Source organism: Kryptolebias marmoratus, linkage group LG17 (assembly GCF_001649575.2).
Source record: "Kryptolebias marmoratus isolate JLee-2015 linkage group LG17, ASM164957v2, whole genome shotgun sequence".
Classification (NCBI taxonomy): Eukaryota; Metazoa; Chordata; class Actinopteri; order Cyprinodontiformes; family Rivulidae; genus Kryptolebias; species Kryptolebias marmoratus.
The window spans coordinates 14,790,656-14,814,678 of record NC_051446.1 but is presented as its reverse complement, the minus strand read 5'-3'; the positions used below and the strand labels follow the sequence as shown (position 1 = coordinate 14,814,678).

General features: G+C 42.9%; 1 protein-coding gene across 2 annotated transcripts in view; it reads left to right on the top strand.

Annotated features, from left to right (window-relative positions):
• The window catches only part of LOC108237119 (ankyrin repeat and fibronectin type-III domain-containing protein 1), a 144,063-nt gene that overhangs the window by 5,599 nt on the left and 114,441 nt on the right, over positions 1–24,023 (top strand). The window contains exon 2 of one of the 2 annotated variants that reach the window (XM_037980773.1): positions 1,100–1,204. In XM_037980773.1, the coding sequence (XP_037836701.1) occupies positions 1,188–1,204 (17 nt within the window). In that variant the 5' untranslated portion in view covers positions 1,100–1,187. Of the gene's footprint in view, positions 1–1,099; positions 1,205–16,222; positions 16,748–24,023 lie in introns of those variants that run through there. The other variant, XM_037980772.1, reaches the window with a different exon arrangement.

Here is a 24,023-nt window from a genome sequence, read left to right as displayed (position 1 = left end):
TTCCTTTTTCTTACATCATCAGTTGCAACTTCCAGCGACTTTTAGGACGGCCGGTAGCTGCTTCCCTTACCACACACGGGTTGGCTGTTTGTAATAAGCTGTTTAAAGAATGAAGTCAGACGAAGCACAAGACGTGGAAGAGGCTAAAAGCACAAGAGTTGGAGTTTCTGCAGGAGCGTCTGCCACTCGTGTTTCTGCTCAGGCTGTTATTTTCCCGTACGGTACCAACCGACGCGTAAACGAAAGATGTGTTTAAGTCCAGCTCACTTTGCGAAATCTATCATTTGCAGCCAGGGGACCGGCGTAATTAAAGGTGTACCAGTATGAACGTTTTGATTTTCGGGCTGTAATTTGCCATGCACGTGTTTACAAAGAAACGAGCGAAGTTTACCAGTGTGTCACTTCTAACAGTACGTCAGTGGGTTTTATGTGTCCAATAAAATATGTCGAGTGTTGCTGCAGTTTATATTAAAGTGAGTTTTTTTTTGATAATACCATGATCTGGTACAACCTTACAGTTGAAGTGTGCAAAAAAAAAAAAGACAAAATCACCTGGTTTATAAAAGGGATGTACAGTGATTTATTTGTTAAGTCAAGGAAAGTGGAAACCAGATAGTATTGTCATCTAAAGTTCCCTCCTTAGGGTAATAAAAGCTGCAAGTTTCTTGTTTAAACCCACAGGAAAATACACAGTACATAAAACCAGGAAAGTATTGGCAAAACTGTAGATAACGAGTCCAGCCAAAGCCATGATTTCGTGCTGTGGAGTAAACTAAGAACATCATTTATGTCGTCGGTAATAAACGCAAAGCTCAAACAAACCGACTGAACAGTGAGAGTTGTCATAGAAGAATGCAGCAGAGAATCCTAGCCCGTCGTAAATCACATCGGTGTGGAGACGGCTTTGAAACCCAACGCCTCGCCTCACCTCACGGAGGGAGGCTGACACATGTTCTCAGAAACATCCACGTTAGTGACAGGTTCCCACTAAAAAAAAAAAAAGGAACATGGCAACTAAATGACATATCCTTATCCTGAATGTGCACCTTTGGTTTTGCTTTAGATTTACGAGTGTAACGTCCGTGTCCCTCGTGTCCAGGTAACGAAGAGCCAGGAGGACGTGCAGGAGAAGCCCGCCCCCCAGCCGACTCCAGCCTGGGGAACCACTGGCACCCTGGCGTGCTGGAATGGAGCAGCTCATAGAGTAAGAAAGGCAGTGGCTTGATTTGCGCCCCCCCCCCCTCCTTTTTTTTTTTAAACAGCTGTTTGATGCGCGCTTTATTGTGTCCGCTAAAATGAACTTCCCGTCTCTATTTCGGGGCTTCCTGGCACTGTTGTTGCCCACGCTTCAGCTGGACGCCTGGCACCGAGGCCGGACAAACGGGCTCGGCTTCATCCACAGAGAGATCGCGCAAATTGAACTCCACTTTTTTCTTTGGGTTGCTTCAAAAGACACATATGACGTGTTTTCTATTTTTTTTTTTAACAAAGTAGTCTAAAACGTACACATGAAGATTAAGTTTTCAAAAAAATGACTTTTAGGGCAGAGCATAGCTTGAGTTACACAGAAATGGGCCCAGGAATGGAGAAGACGCTCGGCAGCAGCTGTGCTCAGATGTCCATGTCCACACGGTAACATAGAAATACAAACATTCGAGAAAAAGAAAAGAAAAAAGGCCAGAAATGCAAGGAATGAAGTCATGAAGGAGCTGTGACCCTGATGCCTGTTTGGGGGCACTATCATGTTGTCGGGGGAGGGGGGTTGGGGTGGAAGGAGCAGATTTATCTAACACAACTAACCCCCATATACCTCAGGGATCTTCTGTGACAGATTAGGGTGATCTGATAGGATCCCCCAATCTATCTTAGTCTTTACTGTAAATCTGTCAGAGTTAGCCACAAGTTTAGATTTTAATTTGTCGTCCCTGAACAAGCGTCCCAAAGTCACCATAAAATGATATGAAAATAAGAAAAAAAATTAAAATATTCCTATTCCAGAAGGGTGAGCCAGTGTTGTGTCGACACGTAACACAACTTTGTTTCCAGCAGCCTGTCACAGAGACACAGTTTGTTCCCAGTTTTGTTTTTTTTATGAAATATACCACTAATAACACAGTTTCACAGAACCAGCATCATCAACAAACAGCTATTAGCCTAAAACTTAGCATACAGCAGCTAATCAGCTGAAGGATGATGTACCTCTCAGATCTTGCTGGATTTTTTTCCTATTTCTTAAAGACATGACCTTCAGCTTCAGCTGATGTGCTGCAGTTTATTTCTTTTTTTGAGGCCTGACACTTGTTCTTTTGTCTGCCTCTTGTCTTTGAAAGGCCTTCAGAAAGATTGGAGAGCTTAAAAGGTTACAAGAAGGTCCGTCTCCTTGGAAGCAAAATCAAAATTCACAGGGAGGGTTTTAAAAGTTTTCTCCCAGTGCCGCACATTGTTTAAAGGAAGTAAATTAATCAAAAGAGCCCAAACTGTCTCTGTATCTAATCTGCTTTTTGCTGTTGCGTGTTTGCTTCTCTCAGCGCACAGTAGCTTCCTTTTTTTTCGGATTCTTTTGTCCGTGCAGTGCAGCTGGGGCGGAGCGGTGATAAGAGCCACGGGAGTTGGATCTTCCCGCCTCTTCCCAGCGCTATCTGCAGATAGCCGGAGTGTGTGTGTGCACGCACAGTAAAAAAAAAAGTGTTGGGCTTCTCTTGTGTGTGTGTGTGTATGTGACAGCTCGTCAGACTAGGTGTGTGTCACGTCTACTTTTTGGCATTTCGTTCTACCAATCTCTCACCGGCGCGGCAGCGGCATGCATAATTCATGCCGTGAAAGGGACCCGTGCCTACATGCTTTCCCTCCCACCTGCTGCAACCCCCCTACCTGTCAAGTGAAAGCATTCATTTCAGGCACATTGTAGCCGCCCCTACTCCTCCCCATGTCTCCGATTGACTGTGACACATGAGTGATGGTTGAATCATCCTCTCTGGCACCGATATGACTCGTCTTGCCTTATTATCCTGTTACATCACGGACCCGGAACTGCGGACTCGGGCCACTTTGCTCCCTTCTGAGGCCCGTGACTCACTGATGAGTCACGGCGACAGGGAAAGGTGTTTTATCCACTGGATGCATTTACGTAGGTACACACAGGCAAAGCAAAGGGACTTCGCGCAACTTTGCGTGACGCTTTTATATTTGTCACAGACACTGGAATGGAGTTGGTGTTATTTTCAGATAAAGCACAAGAAGCTGCATCAGTAATTGTTTGACTCTTGGTTCATTTTAATTACTGTTCTGTTGAAGCGATCGTGATAAGTTAGAGCCACGCATAATGATGAGGACGGGTTTTAGAAATAACACTGTGGCAGTCGGCCAATAGAGGGCGACACAACCATGACTATAAAACAAAAAGAGTTGGGTTCATATTATTCTCTAGGTTATTCGTGCCTCACATGTACCTCATGCTGACTTTCATGATGACAAATCAACTTTTTTCATTTTATTGTAAAGACTGATTTTTCAAAGATGACTTCCGTTTTTTTTTTTAAATACATCTTTTTTTTTTTTAAAGGAAAATATCTTCAACCTAAGACTTTATTTGGGTTTGATCTCCAAAGAGGCGCAATTACTGATGAGAATGTGTTCCAACTTAGATAAAAAAGATTGTATCATTATCGCCTGCCGCCAAAGGCAAGAGCCATTAATGATTTTGTCCGTGTGTGTGTGTGTGTGTGTGTGTGTGTGTGTGCGATTGTCTGTACCATTAGTAAAATGTTTCATGAACCAGTGGATAGACCTTAATGATATTATCAGGAAATAATCACTGGATGTACGCCTGCAACTGGTTAACTTTTGGAGTCAATCCAGTTCAAAATGGCTGCCACAGCCAGCTGACCTAAAAGAACTGCTCTTGTAGTTCTTCGGAAGTTGTTGTTGTTTGTCTGTTAGCAAAATACTTTTTGAACCATTGGATGGATCTTAATGAAACCTTCAGAAAGTGATCACTGGATATACACCTACAGCTGATTAGCTTTTGGAGGCAACCCAATTAAAGATAGTCACCTCATCTAATCAACTTTAGACAACACAAAAATGGCTGTAACTCAATAGATTTGACAGATATTGAGCTACAATTTGGTGTGGTTGTAGCTGAGAGTCATTCACAGGACATACTTAAAAAACACATAATTCAAGCTCTCACAATTTCACATGAGATTGTGCATAATGTCATTTCTTTTCGTTTTAGTCCGGCATGAAAGACAGTGGGTGATATGCATTCCTTCAAGGAATGCTAGGCCTTTAATTTTTATGTCTCTTTAAGCTAAATCAAATAAACAGCTATCTGGGTTTTACATAGAGCACTGAGATGACTAATCAGTTTTAAAGTTTTCACTCTGTTGGTGGTATTGTGTTCTATCACTGGGAGTGTTATCATATTTCCATGGAGTAAAGCCACGCAGCTGTTGTCTGCTCCTAAAAACTGTTTGAAAGTCTCTTTTTCTTTCCCTTCCTCCCTCCGCATTTGTTTTTCTCCGATAAAGAAACAAGTTTAAAGAAGCTGAGTTCTTGGCTGCCTGAAGCTTTGAACACCAGGCAGCATGTAGGCAGTTCAGTGAAACCAACAAAAAAACAAAAAAACAAAAATGCTAATGTTAGGGAGAGGTTGCCTGGGAAACACTTGTTACACACTAGACAAATTACACCCTGAAACAAATGCAAATGCTTTCTTTTAGGGCTCAAGACGCTAATGAAAGTCAAATGTGATTTTTCAAACGACGCAAGCAGGAGTCTAATGTTGGTAACAAGATATAAATCTACAGCGTCTTAGTTTTATTGCCAGCTGCTAAAGCCTAAAGAGGATCGCATGTCTGTGTCTCTGTGTGTGTGTGTGTGTGTGTGTGTGTGTGTGTGTGTGTGTGTGTGTATTCATTTGCCTGTAGCATTAGCAAAATATCCCATGAACCCATATCAAGATGGCCTCCACAGCTAACCAACACAAAAGTGGCTGTTAGTCAGTTTTACAGATATAAAGCTAAGATTTGGTGTGGTAATAGCTGAGAGTCATTCCCAACATATATTCAAAGAGCGACACCTTCAGCTCAACATCTTTGGTTGAAACTGTCATGGTTATTGGTATTTGTGTAAGCTTTTGTTTGTTTCTGGTTTTCTGTTTGTTTCTGTGTTCATGTGTGCTGTCTCTATTCACTCCTCCCCAGTCACTCTCTTGCCCTTGATTATCTGCCACGCCCATCTCCACCTGTATGTCATTGTAATCACTCACCTGTGCCCACTTCCCATATTATCCTCTGTGCATATAACCTGGTCATTTTCTCCACCACCCCGCTGGATCATTATTGTTGTTGTTGTTGTTGTCATGTTTTCTTGTTCTGCTCCTTGCCCTACCCTGCCATGCCCAGTTCCTTTGTTTGGTCTACGTATTAGTTGTTTTTTGCTGCCACGTCAGCTTTTTGTTTTCTAGTTTTGTTGTTTTATTAAATCAGTTTTTGTTTTTTGAAAAATGAGTCTGCGTCTTGGGTTCGCCACGCTCAGACCTCATCTTGACAGAAACCTTGGCTTTTCCTTTTAGAGTCAACTTTATTTGATTGTTAGCAAAATATCTCATTCACCACTGGACACATTTCAATGAAACCTTCAGAAAGTAATCACTGGATGTACCTCTACAACTCATTAACTTTTGGAGTTATGCCAATTCAAGATGGCCACTGCAGCTGATGGATATTAGCAAACACAAAAATGGCTACAACTCAGCCAACTTTGCAGACGTTGAGCTAAAATTTGGTTTCGTGGTAGGTGAGAGTCGTTCACAACACATACTCTGAGCTCCACCCATTGTGCAGCATCTGTGCTAAACACTTTGACATTAACTGCTCGAGTCAACCCTGTTTGTCTGTTAGCAAAATATCTCCTGAACCACTGGACAGATTTAAGTGAAACTCTCAGGAAGTAATCGTTTGCTGCACCTCTAAAACTCATTAACATTTCAAGTCAATTCAATTCAAGATGGCCGCCACAGCTAATCACCCCTAGCCAACACAGGAGCAGCTATAACTCAGTCGGTTTGACTGATATTGAGGTTAAATTTGGTGTGTTAGAAGCTAAATGTCATCCTCAACACATTCTCTTACTACGAGATCTCACAAAATCATGAGATCATGCACGACATCATTATAAATTTTAATTCTGGCATGACAGGCGATGGGTGATATGCATTCCTTCAAGGAAGGCAAGGCCTTTAATTCAATGAGGAGATCTGTAAATACTATTTGTCACATTAGTCAGCAGGTAAACAGCGCTGCCTTATTCGAACATTCGGGGCTGAATAAACAAGTCTAATACGTGCTGTCTTCGTGTTGCAGGTGTTTTAGGGTTTTTAGAGATGATTTATGGGCGTCTCAGCTCTTAATTCCACCTTGTTTTTCCTCCGCCGCTCCGTCTAAAAGGAAGACATGTCAGTGACAGAGTGGATGCTTTCAAAGAAAACAATTTAGGCTGTTTTGTCAAGCAACCGGTTTGAATTTTTCTTTTTTTTTTTTTTTAATTCCCTGACAGCTTTGACGTCAGATCGACAGGCTTGTTTTTGCTGGCATGTTTATTTGTGTGATCTTTGTCACAACTGAGCACTCCGAGGTGCCTGTTTACGTTGCGCTCATCCCCCGGCGGTCGTGCTGAGTGGAAGTCTGAGGCACGCATTTGGACCGGGAGGACAGATTATCGCCGCCTCTCTGGGATTGGCTGTGCGTTTAAGTACTCCTGCTTTCTTGTGTGAGTTGGTGCGCTGGATTCTCCGAGGCGGCGTCTTACTTTCTCAGACAAACATGCCCTTAGTGCGCCATTAAAGCCGTCTGTAAACACTCACACATGCAAATGCAATTTGTGTGACATGTTTTGATCCGCGCCTTTGTGCTGTAAGTGTTGTCGGATGAGGCCGGGCTTCCACTCCAAGCGGCGCTGATTGTGTTTTCATGTGGCGACAACCTTTGGAGCAGCACTTGTGTCACATTATGGATTCCACTTGTACAAAAAACAGACACAGACAGACGTGGCAGCGGCGGCGGCCTAATCACCTCCCTGATAACGATGGCAATGAGGAGTGACACTCTCGCTGAACTGCGACAAAACGAATCACAGATGGGGTCAGCGATGTGTCGGACGTGAGCACAGACAGGCTCAGTGGTCAGTGTTGGTCAAAACAGGGTGTAGTCAGAGGGGTTCTAATGTGGGCTCAAAAACAAAGACAGCAGTGGACATATTTAGTCTCTGTGGGGGAACTGAGTCACTTGATTGAGACAGAATGACAACGACAGAAGAAATGAGAAAGATGCGCTGTATTTTTTGGAAGGATGGCACTAGCGGAGCTGTTTGTCTCACAGAATTGTATTTAATGTTTAACAGAGCGCTAAAAATCACACTGAACGCATTTTCTCGTGGATGTGAAATTAATAAGGTTATAATTTCTTATTTAGTAGTAGGCTGTCTTCGTAGGCCAAGATTTTATGAGGAGAAACTGCTTAACTAGGAAACACCTCTGTGAGGAATTGGATTTTTTGTTTCTGTTTTGTTTTCTTTATGGTTTCTCTGTGGGTTTTAATTAGTGTTTTCAGTTTGGGTTTTTCCCGTTTGTGTTCCTGCTCAGTATTCACTCCTCCTCCGTCACTCTTTTGCCCTTCTTGCCACGCCCATCTCCACCTGTCCGTAATCATCTCCACTCACCTGTTTCCACTTCCCTCGTTACCCTCAGCACTCAAATACCCGGTCATTTCTCCCACTAGTCGCTGGTTCATTGTTTTTTGTTTGCCGTTAGCTGCCATGCTCCGTACCTTGTCTCCTTGTTGTTCTGCCCACCGTTGTTTGGATTTTTGTTCTTTTAAGTTGCTGCCTCGTCAGCTTTTGTTTTTGTTTATTTGTCTTATTTAATAAATTAGTTTCTTTTGTAATGAGTCTGCGCTCAGGGTTCCTTTCCGTCCACAAACCTGACAACCTCGGCCCCTTTCACAGATGGTCTGTGCAAACAACAGGCTGTGGGACACATTTTTGCTCCATGCCATGCTGCCTTCATCATTCACGAAAGCTCACATGGCAGCCTAAAGACTTCACTTGTCTCACCAACATCCTGGAAAAGTTGCTGATTACATCAATATCATTTTCAAGAGCTATCACTCTGCATAAGTGCAACTTTATTCTTTGTTCAGAGTGAGGGAACGTATACAAAAACCTTTTCAGCAGGTGTATCTCCTGAAGGTGGGAAGTCTGTTTTCAAAAATGTCCAATCCGATCTGGTCTCTGGTCATAGCCATGTCTCATAACTGACTAATTTCCTTATCCCAAAGTTTTGCCAGCTTACTGAATTGTCAAGTGGATTCTTTGTCTTTTCTTCTGGTTTTAAGCTGGAACATCTGACTTACTCTCTGCACATTACCGAACTTTCCGGACTATAAGGCGCACTAAAAAGCCTTCAATTTTCTCAAAAAACGACAGTGCGTCTTATAATCCAGAGCACCTTATATATGTAAGAAGTCGTAATGTTTTAGTATGACTTTGGTAAACTATGAAGCTACGCCGCTTGCAGCATTGAGGCTCAGTTATAGTCGCAGGGCTCCGTGCACGGGGCGTCGTGGAGGCGTTTATACTTGACACTTACGTCGGTGCAGTATTCTCCGAAAAGACCCTTAATGCGCCTTATAGTCCGTTGTGCCTTATATATGACAAAAGTTCGAAAATGGACCATTCATTGACAGTGCGTCTTATAATCCAGAGTGCCCTATAGTGCGGAAAATACTGTAATTTTGAAGTTGTGCTTTAACTCTATATATTTCTTAGTGATTGATCTTAAACTCGAGTCTTCTGAAAGCTCATTTTCAGAAGATGAAAGTGAGAACATTCCTCTAGAGTCAGACTTCAAGTCTACATCACAAACACTAGGTGCTCCCTGAGACGAGGGCTCAAAGTGAAGTCTTTCATGTTCATTAAGCTAAGTTGCTCCTATTAAAGCTGGAGTGTACAAGGCACACCTTAATGCCTCTGTGAATCCCTCAAGAAGAACTGATTAGCTGCCTAATCTCGGAGGATTACGTGGGGAAACAACTACTGAGAACAGGAAGCGTCAGTGCGGGAGATGGGACCATCAAAACGAGCCATTCTTTTGATCTTTTTCTTTTTTTCCACAATTTTCCCTCAGTCCCACTTATCTTCTCTTTTCCTGTGATCACATTTTAATTATACGGTTTAAGATCAAGAAACGGCATATCCTCCAAAAGCTGTTTAATCAATTCAGGTGAAGACAAACTCTTAAGTTTGCAGGTATCTTGTTTTGTCCCAACCCTTGGGAAATTCTCTAAATTGCAGTATAAGTTACAATATAATTCACACGGGGGATGATGTGTGTTAGAAAATAAACAATAAACCAAAATAAGTGAAATAGTGTCATAATCTATGATTACATAGTGTGTGTAATCTGTGTAAATGGTGCCTTATCATTAATGGGCAGTGATGGCGATGGGCAGCTATTCTCTGTTTCACTTCAACCTCTATGTCTGACCATTTTTTTGTAACTTCTGTGGGTGTGTGCTGCACACACACTGTCACACCTCTTGAGCTCTGTGCTAATGCCAAGAGACAGCATCCCAAACACAATGTTTTTTTACTTCCCACTACCTCCTTCAGGAGTGTCTCCAACCTAAATTCCATGAAATTCCTCTTTCTCGTGCATGTAGACCTGCATTTTTGATCGTTCAGAGAAGAGAATTGTGAGTGAGGGCAGATTTGCACCTATTTGCATACTTATATGGAGGTGTGTCATGTGCACTCAATTCCACGTCGATCTTTTTATGTGGAGTTTGCATGTTCTCCTCATGTGAAGGTTTTCTCCAGGTTCTCCTGCTACCTCCTTTGTTTGATTGCCGATTCTTAAATGGACCGTTTTTCTTTTATTCTTCTGCATTGTTGTTTGTGTCTGTGTTGGCCCTGTGATGGACAACAACATACACCGCCTCCCCTCAGAATACTAGACGGGACAAAGTGGTTACAGAAAATGTTGCTATTTAAAAAAGGAATCCATTATTTTAGCCTGCTGACAAACGCACCATGCAGCCATTCTGAAAACCACTTAGGTGGAAATTTCCACAGCCGAAAAGGCAGAGGGGAATGAAAAACCTTCAGGTCTGTGTTTAAAACTGAAGTGTGTTTCCAACCATTTGGCTAATAGGTGCCACTGCTGGTTTTACTGCCACAGCAGGTGTTCCTGAAATTAGTCGTTGAACCAAGCCGCTGCGTTGCAGCAATTATTTTGTTCAGAATTGCTCCGCACTCTTTGTGAACTATGGGCAGGTCTAGAAGAAATACTGATGCCAGATTGTTCGGGGATTATGATCAAATTGGCACTGAGAGCGATTAACAGTGGCGACAGGAAGCTGGAAGGGAAAGCTGACTAAAGAAAGGAGAAATTAAAGTTAAAAAAAAGGGGGTGATGAGTTTTTCACGATAGAAATAGCTGGGACAGAGTGGAGTAAGAGGCAGGCGTTATCTTAAGGCTTACTCACGAAGACCATGGAAGGGTTCATCCTCTGCATGCTGTGAGAGTGAATGTGTGTCTGCATGGTGCTTATCATTCCACCAGGGTGTCAGGGATTCTTTTGGTGTGCTCCATAACGACAGAGTTCATTTTGCTGTGAATAAATTTGGCTTCCGCGCAAATGATGATGTCTGACTGATTTCATTGGAGAAGGCTGCTGAGCACAGTCATTGCATGAAAACACTGCCCTAAGCGGTCTGTTTCCTCAGTTGTTAGTGGAACTGTGTGTGAAGGTGGCAAGCAGAGAACGTATACTGTCATCCTTTAGTCCATATTGATGAGCCGGTCTTTACTGCAGGTGTGTGTCATGTTTAAGGTGTTGTTTATTTTGTGTGTGCATGGCAACAGTGGTGATTGACAAAAAGCGTGATAAACGTTACAAAACTCTGAACATAAGTGTAGTAGGGTTGCCCATCACTGGATGAAGTCACTTCAGTCCGATAGGGTGTTCTACAGCAGTGGTGCCCAATCCTTGTCCTGGAGGGCCACGATCCTGCAGGTTTTAGATGTTTCTCTGCTCTTCAGCAGGTCTTCAAGTTCTGCAGAAGCCTGTTAATCACTCAATCATTCAAATCAGGTGTCAAAGCAGAGAGAAACAACTAAAACCTGCAGGTCAGTGGCCCTCCAGGACCAGGATCGGACACCACTGTTCTACAGTGTCTGTTGTAATTCATATCACCCGCTGCCATGAAAAGTAGGATCATCTAATTGCCTGCGTCTAAAATTATTTATTTACATCTACAACTTATTAGTGTTTGCAGTCAGTGTAACTGACACAGCTGATCAACCTTATGAAACACAAAAATGGCTGTAATTCAGTCAAATTTGCACATATTGAGCAAAGATTTGGTGTGGTAGTAGCTGAGGTTGATGTCCAGCTTACAGTGTGAGTGCTAACTGATTGCACTGGATCGGTGTTGGAAACTTTGCCTTTAACTGTGCGAGTCGGCTCTGTCTGTTAGCGAAATATCCCACGAACCAGTTGGCAGATTTTAATGAAACTCTCAGAAAGTAGTTATTGGATGTACGTCTACAACTGATTAACTGTCTGAGGCAACCCGACTCAAGACGGTCGCTGCAATTAATCGACCTCAGCCAACACAAAATGGCTGTAACTCGGCAAAGTTTACAGACGTTCAGACAAAATTTTGTGTGGTAGTAACTGCAACAAATCCCACGGCACCAGCTTTTTACACACAACTTGTGGAAGAAGGGAGGCATGTGCCACATTTCATTAATATTTTCTATGTCACTTCAGTTTTAGATCAACGGAAACATCTTTCACATGTTGTGTTCCCAAATGGATGTTTCCAAAGTAAGCATTTTGGCGTTCGAATGGAAACAGGGTTAAAAATAAAGAAAAAGAAAAAGCAGTACATGATTTATTCAACAGTAAAAAAAAACTATTTTGGAGCCACATGGAGGCGAATGCTGTCAATAGTTTGAGCTCGGGTCTTCCTCCCCGTGCTGGAAAATTCCCTTTAGAGGCTTGATGTTCACTTTGCTGCTTCTGTTTCCCTTTTTTTGTGTGTTAAAAATCGCTCTCTTTCACCGCGTCTCTCTAAAACCTCTCAACCTCCAGCTCGAACTTCTCTTTCCTCTTCCAATTTGCTCTCTTTGCAGCTCTTTCAAAACTGGCATCCTCATTTATCAGCCAGCGTTTTATTTCCACCCCCTCCCCTCATTTTTCTTGTGCAAAGCATTTTTTTTTTTACACGAGAACGGCAATTTATCAACAGTTCAGATGTTAAAGTTTCAGAATAATGCGACTTTCATCAGGGTCGTGGAACAGTGGACAGGGGTCTTCACCCTTGCAGAGTTGCTGAAGGACTCATGGGAGTTTGGTTGTTCAGTCCACATGCGCTTTGTGGATCTGGAAGGGGCTTAAAACCGTCGTCCCCCAAGGCATTCTGTGGGGCTGCATGCAGCGGTATCGGGTGCTGGGGTCACTTGTGTGGGCTGTAAGGTCCCTGTATAATCAAGAGCTGTGTCCACATCCTTGGCTCAAATTTAAGCTTGTTTCCGTTGTGGGGTTGGACTCCACCCTCGTGTCCCATCCTGTTTTGTGGTGTTTATGGGGCAGAATCTCAAAGCCTAGATGAGGGAAGGAGGGAACTTCGAGGTCTCAACCCTGCCTTTTTTGTAGACGATGTGGTTCTGTTGGGTTCAAAGCATGAACTTCACACTTAGTCATAAGTGTGAGAGGCAAGAGATGAAATAGGATTCATCCTTATTTCTGCAAGTCATACAGCAAGTCTTAAAATGCTGAATGTAGTGATTTTGGAGTGAATTGCGTAGAAAATTAAAGGATTCCTAGCATTCTTTGAAGGAATGCCTATCGCCCGCTGCCTTTCATGCTTGAATATTAAACTAAGATTAAATTATGTTAAGAACTGGCAAAGCTACAGCCAGTTTGGTCAAATCTTGAAAACAAAATTTATGCATGATCTCATGATATCTTGATGAGATCAGTTAGCTGCCACAGCCATCTTGAATGGGATTGACTCCAAACATTAAAAAAAACATAAAAAAAAGAATAGGACTCCATAGTCAGCATAGATGAAGAATGTAACATCTTTAAGACTTAAAATACACTATGTTCACCTTGTGTAATTTCTCTATTTCAGTCACTTCGATATCCTCTGTCTCGCTCAGCTCTCCCCACCCAGAGACTTAAAAATATTACTCTGCCTGCTGGGCAATATAGTCAGACCACGCTGCTTCTCGGATCAATCGCCTGTCACGGGAGGGGTCGCGCAAATCCTGACGGAGAACCAGGGAACGGAGAGGATTTTGACAGAGAGAGGGAGAGACAGGAGAGGTCGATCGATATGCCGAACTCTTCAGTGCAGGAGCACTGCGAACGCACACACTGCCCACACCTTTCGCACAATATTAACTGCAGCGTGGGATCGCAGCGCGGCAAACAGAAGCGGCACACAAAGCACACAGATTCTTACACTCGAGACAAACACAGACATGCTGTCTGGAACTGACCAGAATCTCAATCTAAACCAGAGCGACTGGGATGAACTGCTTTACTTGCACTTCTTAAAATCCTGCTAAATTTATACAAGACTTGGGTTATCAAATTCACAACAGCAATGCTAGGAATGAAACATTTCCTTTCCTTTACATGTGGTAACAACTTTTTTGTAACTGCTTAATTAAAATGCTACCATATTCCATCACTATTAGAGTATTTTCTTTCATCTAGGTATAAAAAAAGCAGGAATGTCTTTTACGCACTTCACTTTTAACAATACTGCACCTCCATTTTTACCATCATAACCTGCTACCCTCGGACACCTTTAATTTGTGTATTATTATGTATTAGTTCCAATTAGAGTTGAATCATGTAATAAAATATTTAAAGAGGAAATTATTTATTCAGCGTTAACCGTTCCTGCTCCTTGTTTTAGATGTTTTTTCTGCTTCAATACCTGATTTAGTGTAGCCGTTTGCTATCAGCTTTTTGATGAGCTTGATTGACAAGTTGAGGAGGTAATTCAGTCATTTTGAATCAGGTGTGTTGGAGCAGAGACACAGCTAACACATTCAGAGCAGTGGGTCCTTAATCGGAGCTCACGGAAACACAGTTTTTTCCCCAAAACAGTCTTTGTATTTACTGCTTCGAGAAGTATCCCAGTAAACATGGCACTGTTTCAAGAAACGCCTTCGTCTGAACGGGAACACTTAAAAATGAACCAAATCGCTGAAGTAACTGTGCCGGGCCTGTGTGTGGCGCTGTGAAGCTGCCACGAGAAGACACCAAAAACAGGAAACAAGGCGCGGCGCAGACTCATAAATCTTGCACGCTGCGGGAGAAATGTAGATACAAGAAGAAGGACGCCCTCGTGTTGCAGGTTATAGTAGAGGAGGGAATACGACGTCATTATTTTCAAAAGGATGTTATGGCTGTTTACACAAATCAAACCCGCCATTTCAGGGTTTCCAAAGGGTCTGCCGTGTAATTGAATGGGTCGGTGAGGTCCTAAGCCCTAGTGGAGTGCAGAGAAGATAAAACCTGCCTATGAAGGGGAAGTATAACTAGTAACAGGGTTTCTGTCACAGTCTTGGATTCCCATCGGCCCGCCCTCTGGTCTATAATGTTCTGGGGGCGGGGCGTGCCCTTTCATTGCCTCCTCTGAATTGCCTTGTCTATGTGGCTCTTCCAGCTGCCTGAATCAGACTAGTCCGGGCCCGGCGAGGTTCGACGTTGAGCCACGTTTGAAAGTTTGGTGTGAGGTGCACGTGTGTCCGGGACTCAGTCTGTGCTCAAACTTTGGAACTCCACCTTTAGTTGGATGCTATGGTCTCACCGTAGCCTTTGCCTGAGAATAATATCTGACACCACCAAGCGATGTGTACTAATGCTACAATAAATGCACATTCCTGTACACGGCAAATTGCTGTCCGTCACGGTGGACTGAACAGTCTCGATGATGTCACTGCATGGATGCACTTGGATCTTTGAACATTAGCATTTATTTCTACTTTATTCTACGGGATCACATTGTTGCTCAATAGTCCGAGGTGCCTTCGTGTCTGTAATCTGTGAACTAGGATGGTTTACGTTCCCCCTGTAGTGAAGTGATCACTTCTGCTGCTCTAATGAAATCTTGCTCGCTTGTTCCAGATTTGCTCCTGAAATGACTCCTGGCTGGGTGAAATCTATGTGGCAGAGAGTGCAGGAGAAATGCGAAGGCAGGAGGGCTGGGTGGATGGAGGAGGCAGCAGACAGCTAGAGGGGCTTGAGGGTGTGTGTGTGTGTGTGTGTGTGTGGTGGTGGTGGGGGGGGGGGAATAAATGGACAGCGCACCTGAGAGACTTTGAGAGGAAGAGGAGGGCATGATCTCTTGTTTTGAAATGAAAAGAACAGAGAGGCTGAGACCGTGAATAGACCGCCTGCTTGTAGCCCTTCTGGATCAGAGGGAAGAAGCTCCACATGCTCGCACTCTCACCGACTAATGAGCGCTCTACAAAGAGCCCTTCTCTCCTTTGCCTCCTCCTCTGCGTCCTTTCCTTCCTTCGGTCCTTCCCTCTTCCTCCCACTGTCCTTCTCCTTTCAAAACATGGAGGTTTTTCTCCGCTCCTGTTTTTGTAAAAAGACGAGTGCGCGCACACAGGTGGGAGGACGCGCAAAGACAAACAAGCGGGCAAAGTTGTGACAGTGGAGCAGGTGCACCTCAGATTACGTTTAAGTGTGTGAGACAGAAAGAGGAGAGGAAGAGCCACAGGGGGGGGGCAGAGATGAGAGCTTTGATTGAGGGTCGTGCGTGTGCGCTCACCAAGCGACAACCAGCGTTGGCCGATGCAGACAACGTGCAATGAAAACATAAATAAAAACAGGGACGGAAAGAGAAAATGAGATGGGTGGAGGGGGGGGGCTTCGGCATTAGAGCAGCTCATATTTTCCCACAAGCTTCGCTTCCTCCAGCACGCAAGAAGACCGCCGCTCAGCCATCCTCGCTCCCCCCTCTCTCTCGTTTTCTCCCTCTCTCCTCTTCCTCTTCGTCTGCGCTCCACTTGGGGAGGAGGTGGCGGTGGGAGGAGCGGGAGGAGCGGAGGAGGGGCGGGGGGCGCAGCTCCTGCTGTGTCGATGGGAAGGCAGTTACAAACGTTACTATTTTGAGAGGCAGTCAGCGCATACGCTCCGTGCGCAGTGGCAAAGCCATCGAAAACAGGGGCAAGGAGGCAGAGAAAAGGCAGAGGGACCTTTGCTTCCTTTTTTTTTTTCTTATAAATTTTTCATTCCATTTCTTTTCCTTCAAGCACGTTAAATGTTTTGCAAGCAAAAAATCAAAGAAGAGGGGAGGAGGTCGCACAGGGGGAGCCTCGGACCTGCAGCCGATTTTAAACCGTGCCGCCAAATCCAGCTAGAGCCCCCCGAAGTCAGGAGGTCACGCGCCAAGGAGCTTTGCAGAACTTCATTGTAAAGATTTTTTTTTTTAAGAACCAGGAAAAAATAAAGGGGGAAAGAAAAAAAAAAAAGGAAAGAACAAAAAGAGGAGACAGGGGCTTTGGAGGTGAGGTGAAGGAGATAAAGATGGCGAGTTTTGGGAAACTCACAGACTACTTTAATCGCCGTAAGTCTCGGGAAGAGCTGCGGGTGGGCAGGAGCTCGCGGCGCAGTGGCAGCTACTGCTGCTCTGTGGCAGAGGCCAGGTAACCAGTGTTTATGTCTGTACGAGAGCGTGTGTGTGTGTCTGCAAAGGTATTCCTGCCCTAATAGAGTCTGCATGGTGTACTATCGATTTTCATCCATGACTGTAAACACTGTCACTTCCCCGCCTCTCTGTGCAGTGAACATGTGCACATCCTCTGCCTTAAACATCACGATGGTTCCTACGGGGACACCATTTATAACAAAACAGCTGTTTTTTTACTGATGTGTATTAAAAAAAAGAAAAACAAAACAAAAAACAACAACAAATTAGGGTGACGTAAAGGAGTCACTGCAGAGGTGTGTCTGCATGCAGATCCAGCTGTTAACAGGTGTTTGTTTGGTTGTGAGCATCTGTTTGTGTGAGCCAGCATCGTGTGTTACATAAGTGTGGAGGTGCAGTGGATGTGTGCTGTCAGGCGTTCTACAGCTTCTTCCTACTGACGCACAGTTTTAACACGGAGCCGAATGCTATACTTAGAAATAGAAAGGGTAAACTCGTGCTTGATATAGAAATAAAGAAGACTAAAAAAAAAAAAGAGAAAAAAGGTCAAACACAATGTGTTCAATAAACAAAAACCGCCTCGGATCATCTGGGTCGTGCTGCGTGTTCACACTTCAAGCTTTTAACGGTAATTTTGTTTTTACACTTTTACAGTGTCACGGTTTAGTTGCAGTTGGATCCAGGATGCAGACGGACACGGGGGACTCGGTGAAACGATTAAGGATTTAATTAAATAAACTAAAAGGCTGGAGTGGCGGCAAAATACAAAGTTAGAAAAACAACCCGGGCACCTGACAGGGGCATGCAACCAAAATGACTGACTAATGAGCAGCGAGGACTGAGAGAAATAAATAGATGAAGCTAACGGTGGCAGGGGAGCTTAATGAATACAAGGAACAGGTGTAAGTGGTAGGGGCAGGACTGAGAACATTTCGAGATCTGAATGGCTGAAACAGATGAAAGTATGCTGTAGTAGTTACAGTCTAAAACGCTACGAGGTTAATTCCTCACAATACATGATCCTTTGTATTTTAGCATCAGGGTTTATACACAGCATTTGTTGTTATCGGCGTCAACATTTGATGCACGGAGTAGCGACAAGCCGTTTTCTTTTTCTTTTTTTTTTACAGCCCTTTGAAAGCTAGGTTTGTTTTCCTATAGGTTTTGTATGTGTTGATGTGCTTTTTTTCTGTTGTCACGCGCAGGTGGTATTTTCCATGGTCTTTTGTTTTGATGGAGCTAAAATGATTTTTTTAGCTCTGTGGAAAGTTTTGGTTGTCATTTTGCCTTAGTCACAGTGCAGGAACGCTCAATGAGGGAGGGACAGCACAAGATAACATAAGGAGCAATTGTTTAAAAGTAGAAATGTAAAATAAGAACACCTGAAATGAATTAAATCGTATATGTAGTGTTTGATACAAATTCCAACACCAAAAGCAGCTATCATCCTTTAAGGCTGAAGACACCTTTCTTTAGAGGGTTTTGAAATTTTGCTTTTACTTGACAACCATGCTGACTGATAACTTTCAGTTGATTCGCCTCCTGAATTTATAAACCGACCATATTTTGCCTTGTTTGCCATTAGTGAACTGGAGCAAGGTCTGATTTTGTTTTTTTCTTTAAGCCAGACAATAAGATTTTGCCTCCTGTGTCTGCTCTTCCAGGGCACTTGTTTTTTACGTTTCCAGTTTTCTTGAACTGAAGATCTCGGAGACGGCCTGAGAAAATGCCACCGCATTTTGGCACAGCCCTTACATTGAATGAACCGAACAGAGGTTTGTGGTTAAGAGTCAGGCGAATGTCGCAACAAACAGAACTACAGCTGCGAGGCCAGACGCCTTTAATCTCATCCTCCTTCTCTGCGTCCGATCTCATCTCATCCCAAGTATTGACGTGCATCTGAGCCGCCTCGCCACTTCTTTAACCATCTTCTTCTTGCAGCTATCGTTCCGTCTGCCTTGCCGTTTCATCGTGAATCCATTTCTGTTGTTTTTCCTCCTGTCTCAGATCCTCACAGGGCCTCCTTTGGTAGCTAAGTGGGAGGGATGGCAGCAGAATGAGGTGCTAGACTGTTGTTTATCAGCTCTCGCTGTTTACTTCACCTACCAGTCGCACGGTGCCTTGGTTTAAATAGAACGGATAAGTTTGGACAGCATTGTTATGCATTCATTTATTTATTTGGTCACAAGGTGAGTTTGATTCCGTGAGAAGCTAATCATGAGCTAAAATGTGAGCTCGTCCTTGATTTGTGAGACTCTACGTTGAATTGTATCACCAGTACGGAAGTGCAGTTCCAGCACAAACACCTGCCTGTGCTACTTGAATCGAAATGATGTCCATCAGCTGTTATATTACTCATTTATAGCAGACGTGTTAATGTGGGTGGACATCTGGCATTAAAAATAGAAAAACTTTAAAGGCCTAGCACTCCTTGAAATAATCCTTTCATGCCAGTTTTAGACTAAGATCATCATACAGTGAGAAAATGACAGAGTTGTAACCTTGAAAATAATGTTATGTGTTGCAAAACTACAATATCTCACCAAGGGGGCAGCAACCCGCAGGCAGCCCCCCCCACACGATGCTGTCAGAGACCCCCATCATAACTATTTGTTGTGAATGGCTGTCAGCTACTACCACGTCAAACTTTAGCTCAATATCTGTATAAATGACTGAGTTATAGCTATTTTTGTGTTGGCTAATGCCAATTAGCTGTGGTGGCCATCTTGAATTAGATTGACTCCAAAGGTTAATGATTTGTAGATGAACATCCAGTGATTACTTCCTGCAGGTTTTGTTAAAATCCGTTCAGTGGTTCATGAGATATTTTGCTAACAGACAAACAGGGTTGACGGCAACAGTTAATGCCAACGTTTTAGGCAAGAGTCTTACGCAAAGAGTAGCCCTTAGCGTATGTGTTGCAAGTGACTCTTGGTTGCTACCACAATAAAATTTAGCTCCAAATTTGTAAAATTAACTGAATTGGAGCCATTTTTGTGTTTTTTGAAGTCAGTTAGCTGTGGCAGCCATCTTGGCCCAGCTTGACTTCTGAAGTTATTCAGATGTGGATGTACATTCAGTTATTACTTTCTAAAAAAAAATGTTAAAATAGATCTATTGGTTCCTGAAATATTTAGCTAACAGGCAAACTCACAAACAAACACACAGAGATTTGGGTAAAAACATTATCGCCCGCCTTCTCCTTTCGAAGGCGGGTGATAAAAAAAAAAAACCCTGATTTCCTGCCTCCGAACATCCAGTGTCTCTCATCCTCACAGCCTCCTCTTCCCTCGCTCTCATCCACTCACTGTCTTTTCATTATCTCACGCCTCTCCTTTCTCTCGGACTTTCCAGCCTCCTTTTTTCTGCGTCGCCACTTTCATCCTTCCTCTGCCGCCCGCTGTCGGCCCTGCTTCTGATGGCCGGCTTCTTCGAAACTCTGACAGCGACGAAAGTGAACTCCGAAAGGTTGCGGGACTTGCAGCATTGCGGCGGCTCTGCCTTTCAAAAAGCGCTCAGCCTCCTCGCGGTAACTTGTGGAGGCGAAGAGGAGGAAAGGCGCCATCAGAACAATCAGACAGACATGTTCTTATGATGCTTATATGCATGTATGGGTCAGGTAACAAAGAACCAGTCCCTGCAGCAAATAGGCTCTTGTATTGTGTTCAAGTGTCACTTTGGAGAAATGGAAGTTCCACTTGTGACCTCATTTATCTTCTATTTCAAACATTCTGTCGAAGTCGAGCCAAATGCTCTCGCTGCGCAGTTTAATTTTTAAGATTGAGACTAACGTTGAAATTAGAAACACTGTCATTTTAGCTGAACGTTAACAGGGTTTTGCTGGCTGCGGTGGCTCAGTGGTCAGTGCCGCGGCCTGGTAACCCTGAGGCTGCAGGTTTGAGCCCAGGTTGAAGCATGAAGGTCTTTATACCCCTGAAAAAGGGAGCAGCTGAAAGAACTTACTTACTATAACAGGATTCTGGTGCTGATATTAAGATTAAATGTAGAAGAGTTAAAAAAAATCAACAGATTTTGACTTGTTGACTGGAAAAAGCTTCAGTAAAGACATGCAGCATATTTGGGTTTATTAAAAAAAAAAGTACATGCTCTTTTTTTAAACTTTCTCTTTTTGTAATGTAAACTCTGCTGTGTGTGTTTCAGGAGGATTGCTGCAAACTATTATTCTCTTGTTTATAGTTTCTTCCATATGTTTTTTTCTAGTCTAACTACTTCATCCTACTTTGTGCTGTTTTAACCGTTCCTACATACAACTGTTGGTTTTTGTGACTTTTATACCTTTCAAAGTATTTAACTTTATTTAAAATAAAATTCCCACAGAAATACATTAGGACCTTTTAAACTTCTTCAAAACATTGTTTTACTTTAGCGCTGCTTCACCTACTTGCTCTAGTTTTGTCCTCCTATTCTAGTTATAGTGTAGCTAATTTTATCTTTTAGCTCCTATTTTGCTCATGTTAGTTGTATCTAGTGCTTTGCTAATTATAGCTTTAAGCGAGAGTTTAGCCAATTTTAGCTTTGAGTTGTAGTTTTGCTACATATAGCTTCTAGCAACAGTTTGACTAATTTTAGCTTTTAGCCACAGTTTTGCTCATTTTAGCCTTTAGGTACAGTTAGTTAATTTGACATTTGAGCTGTGGTTTTGCTCATTTTAACTTCTTGCTGAAATGTTGTTATTTTCATCATTTAGCTACTGCTTTGCTTATTTTAGCTTGTGTTAGTTTTCCACTGCTCTGCTTCGGTTTAGCTTGTCCTCTACGTGTTTTAACTTCAAGACTTCAGTTTCAGCTTCGTCAGCATTCAGCTTTCACTGCGTTTGTGCAGAAAAGCAGAAAAAGCTAAAACTGAAGATGCATTAACTTGGAATTTGGGCACATTTTTATATCACAGTAGGTCATTTTTCCATAACTACCTTTGTTGGTGTTTGAAAAGTACAAGTTGAAATTGAAGTTGAAACAGTGTTTTTTGCAGAGTCGCTCAGTTATTTGTGCTTTTTAAAAAATCTCTAATAAATAAAAACCTCACAGCCAGCCTACAGTAAATCTGACGGATTCAGCGTCACCCTGCGATGAACAAGTTAACTTTCACCCTGTGAAGTAGAGAAATGGCTCTGCAGGCCTTCGCTCCCGCTTGTTGTTGAACCCTCCGAGCGCCGTCTCACTTAATTCATTTCATTTATTGACTCCAGCGTCTGCTGCATGAATGGAAGATAAAGACAGGGATTAATCGGCTCTTATCTCGTTGCCTCCCCTGCTCTCTCCAGCTCGTGGCATGGAGATACGTGAATACTGTCTGGGAGATTTTTACTTTTTCTTGAAATCTCTTAGTGTTGATGGCTTTGTCTCAAAATGGCAGAGGTCTTTGAAGATGGAAAATAAAATAAACGGAAAGACAGCAATAAATAAAAAGATGCTGTTTAACTGAATTTAGAAAAGTTCACATCTTTATGTTATTAGATTATTAAATTAATCATTATTCTGTGACAGAACATTAAAAAATGACATATTAAGCTCATTAAAGTAATAGTTCAGACCGTTTGAAGTGAGGTATTGTGGAAACATTATAATAAATAATTTCTTACCTGCTGCAGATAGCTCTTTTAACAATCTTAGTTGGAGAAATTAAGTTTGTCTCCAGTTTAAATGGCACCAGATGCCATGCTGTATTTTTGCGGTGCAAGGATGTAAACCCCGCCCCTAGCTCCCTGCAAACAAACACGGTGCTTTTTTATTTAATAAATAACTAAGTACGGCTAAATGCAGCTGAAAAATGAGTAGTTGAAAATACAGCCACAAGGTAAGAACTACATAAATCAATGGCGGTATTTTTCTGTTTCAATCTTTTTTGTGTACATGAATTTAAACCTATACTTCAGCCAGCCTACAGGGGGCGCTTGTCCTGTTTCTGCTTCACCTTCCACGTTACGTGTCTGTGTCTAGTTACTAATACGTGCTGATGGTCGAAATGCCAGCCAAGATTGGTTAATCCAGCAAGAATATTATAAAGTTCTTGCTAAAAGTGCCACATATTGAACAGGAAATGCTACAGCTACCTGCTGCTGCTGTCTGGGCTTGCAAATAACTATGGTATTGTATATAAATAACCATGCAGTGTGAGTTTGGCAGCTGTGTAAAGGTACAATCAAGTCTGTTTCTCCAAATTGAGATTATTCAAAACGCTATGTACAACAGGTAAGATGTTTATTGTTCATTTCCACAAAACATCTGCGCAGAGTGTCCACCTTATTCCTTTAATTTAAAGTGTTTTAGGCCGTGGTAAAGCTGAAATGAGTTTAGATTGTTTACGTCTAGCTTTCTGCCTCATGTAGTTCTGCAGGACTGTGTGCCCGAATGATACGTTGAGTGTTATTAAGTTGGTTCAGCACCAGAGAGAGTTCCTTCTCGCCACGGCGGCTGCAAACCAACAACATCCATCAAACCACTGCCAGCTCTTTTCTTCCTTCTCGGGCTGAAATGATGGGGCGTCGACCGAAACAACAGCTTGAATTATGGTCAATCCTCGAATATGTTTTCAGGAAAGTTTACGGTGTCAGGTTTGACGAATGCGTCAACACTCGCGGCATTAACNGGGTGGGGGGTGCTATTTTTACCAGTTAAATGGGTCACTAATGCAAACATGTCTTGCAGTAAAATGTAATCCTATGGAAGTGGGAGATCAGCATTTTGAAGCCTGTAGCACTGGCGAGACTGAAAGCAGAATTTGTTTAGTGCTTCATGAGATATTTTGCGAACAGGCAGACAAAGATATCTGTAAGTGGCTAATTGCAAATTTAAAACAAGGCTCTTGCACAATCTGTTAGTGCTCAGAATATTTGGTGGGGCTCCGTCCCAGCTAATACCACACCAAAGTATGGGTCAATATCTGTAAAATTGATAGATTTATAGGCATTTTTGTGTTTTCTAAGGTTAGTCGTCTGTGGCAGCCATTGTAAATTAGGTTGACTCAAAAAGGTATTGAGTTGTTGATGTACACCCAATGGTTACTGTCTGGGAGTTTCATTAAAATCTGTTCAGCAGTTCATGAGATATTTTGCTAACAGACAGGCACGTAAATGCACGCATTCGCACAGACACAGACAAGGGCAAAACCATTATCGTCTGGGCCATAAAACATCGTCTGAGTGTAGGTTAAACAAGAAAGGACACGAAAAAAAAGAAATGTTGAAGCCCTAAAACCTCACGATGAAAGCAATTCGCTGACCTGTCGGATCAACCCCCCCCCCCCCCACCCCCCAC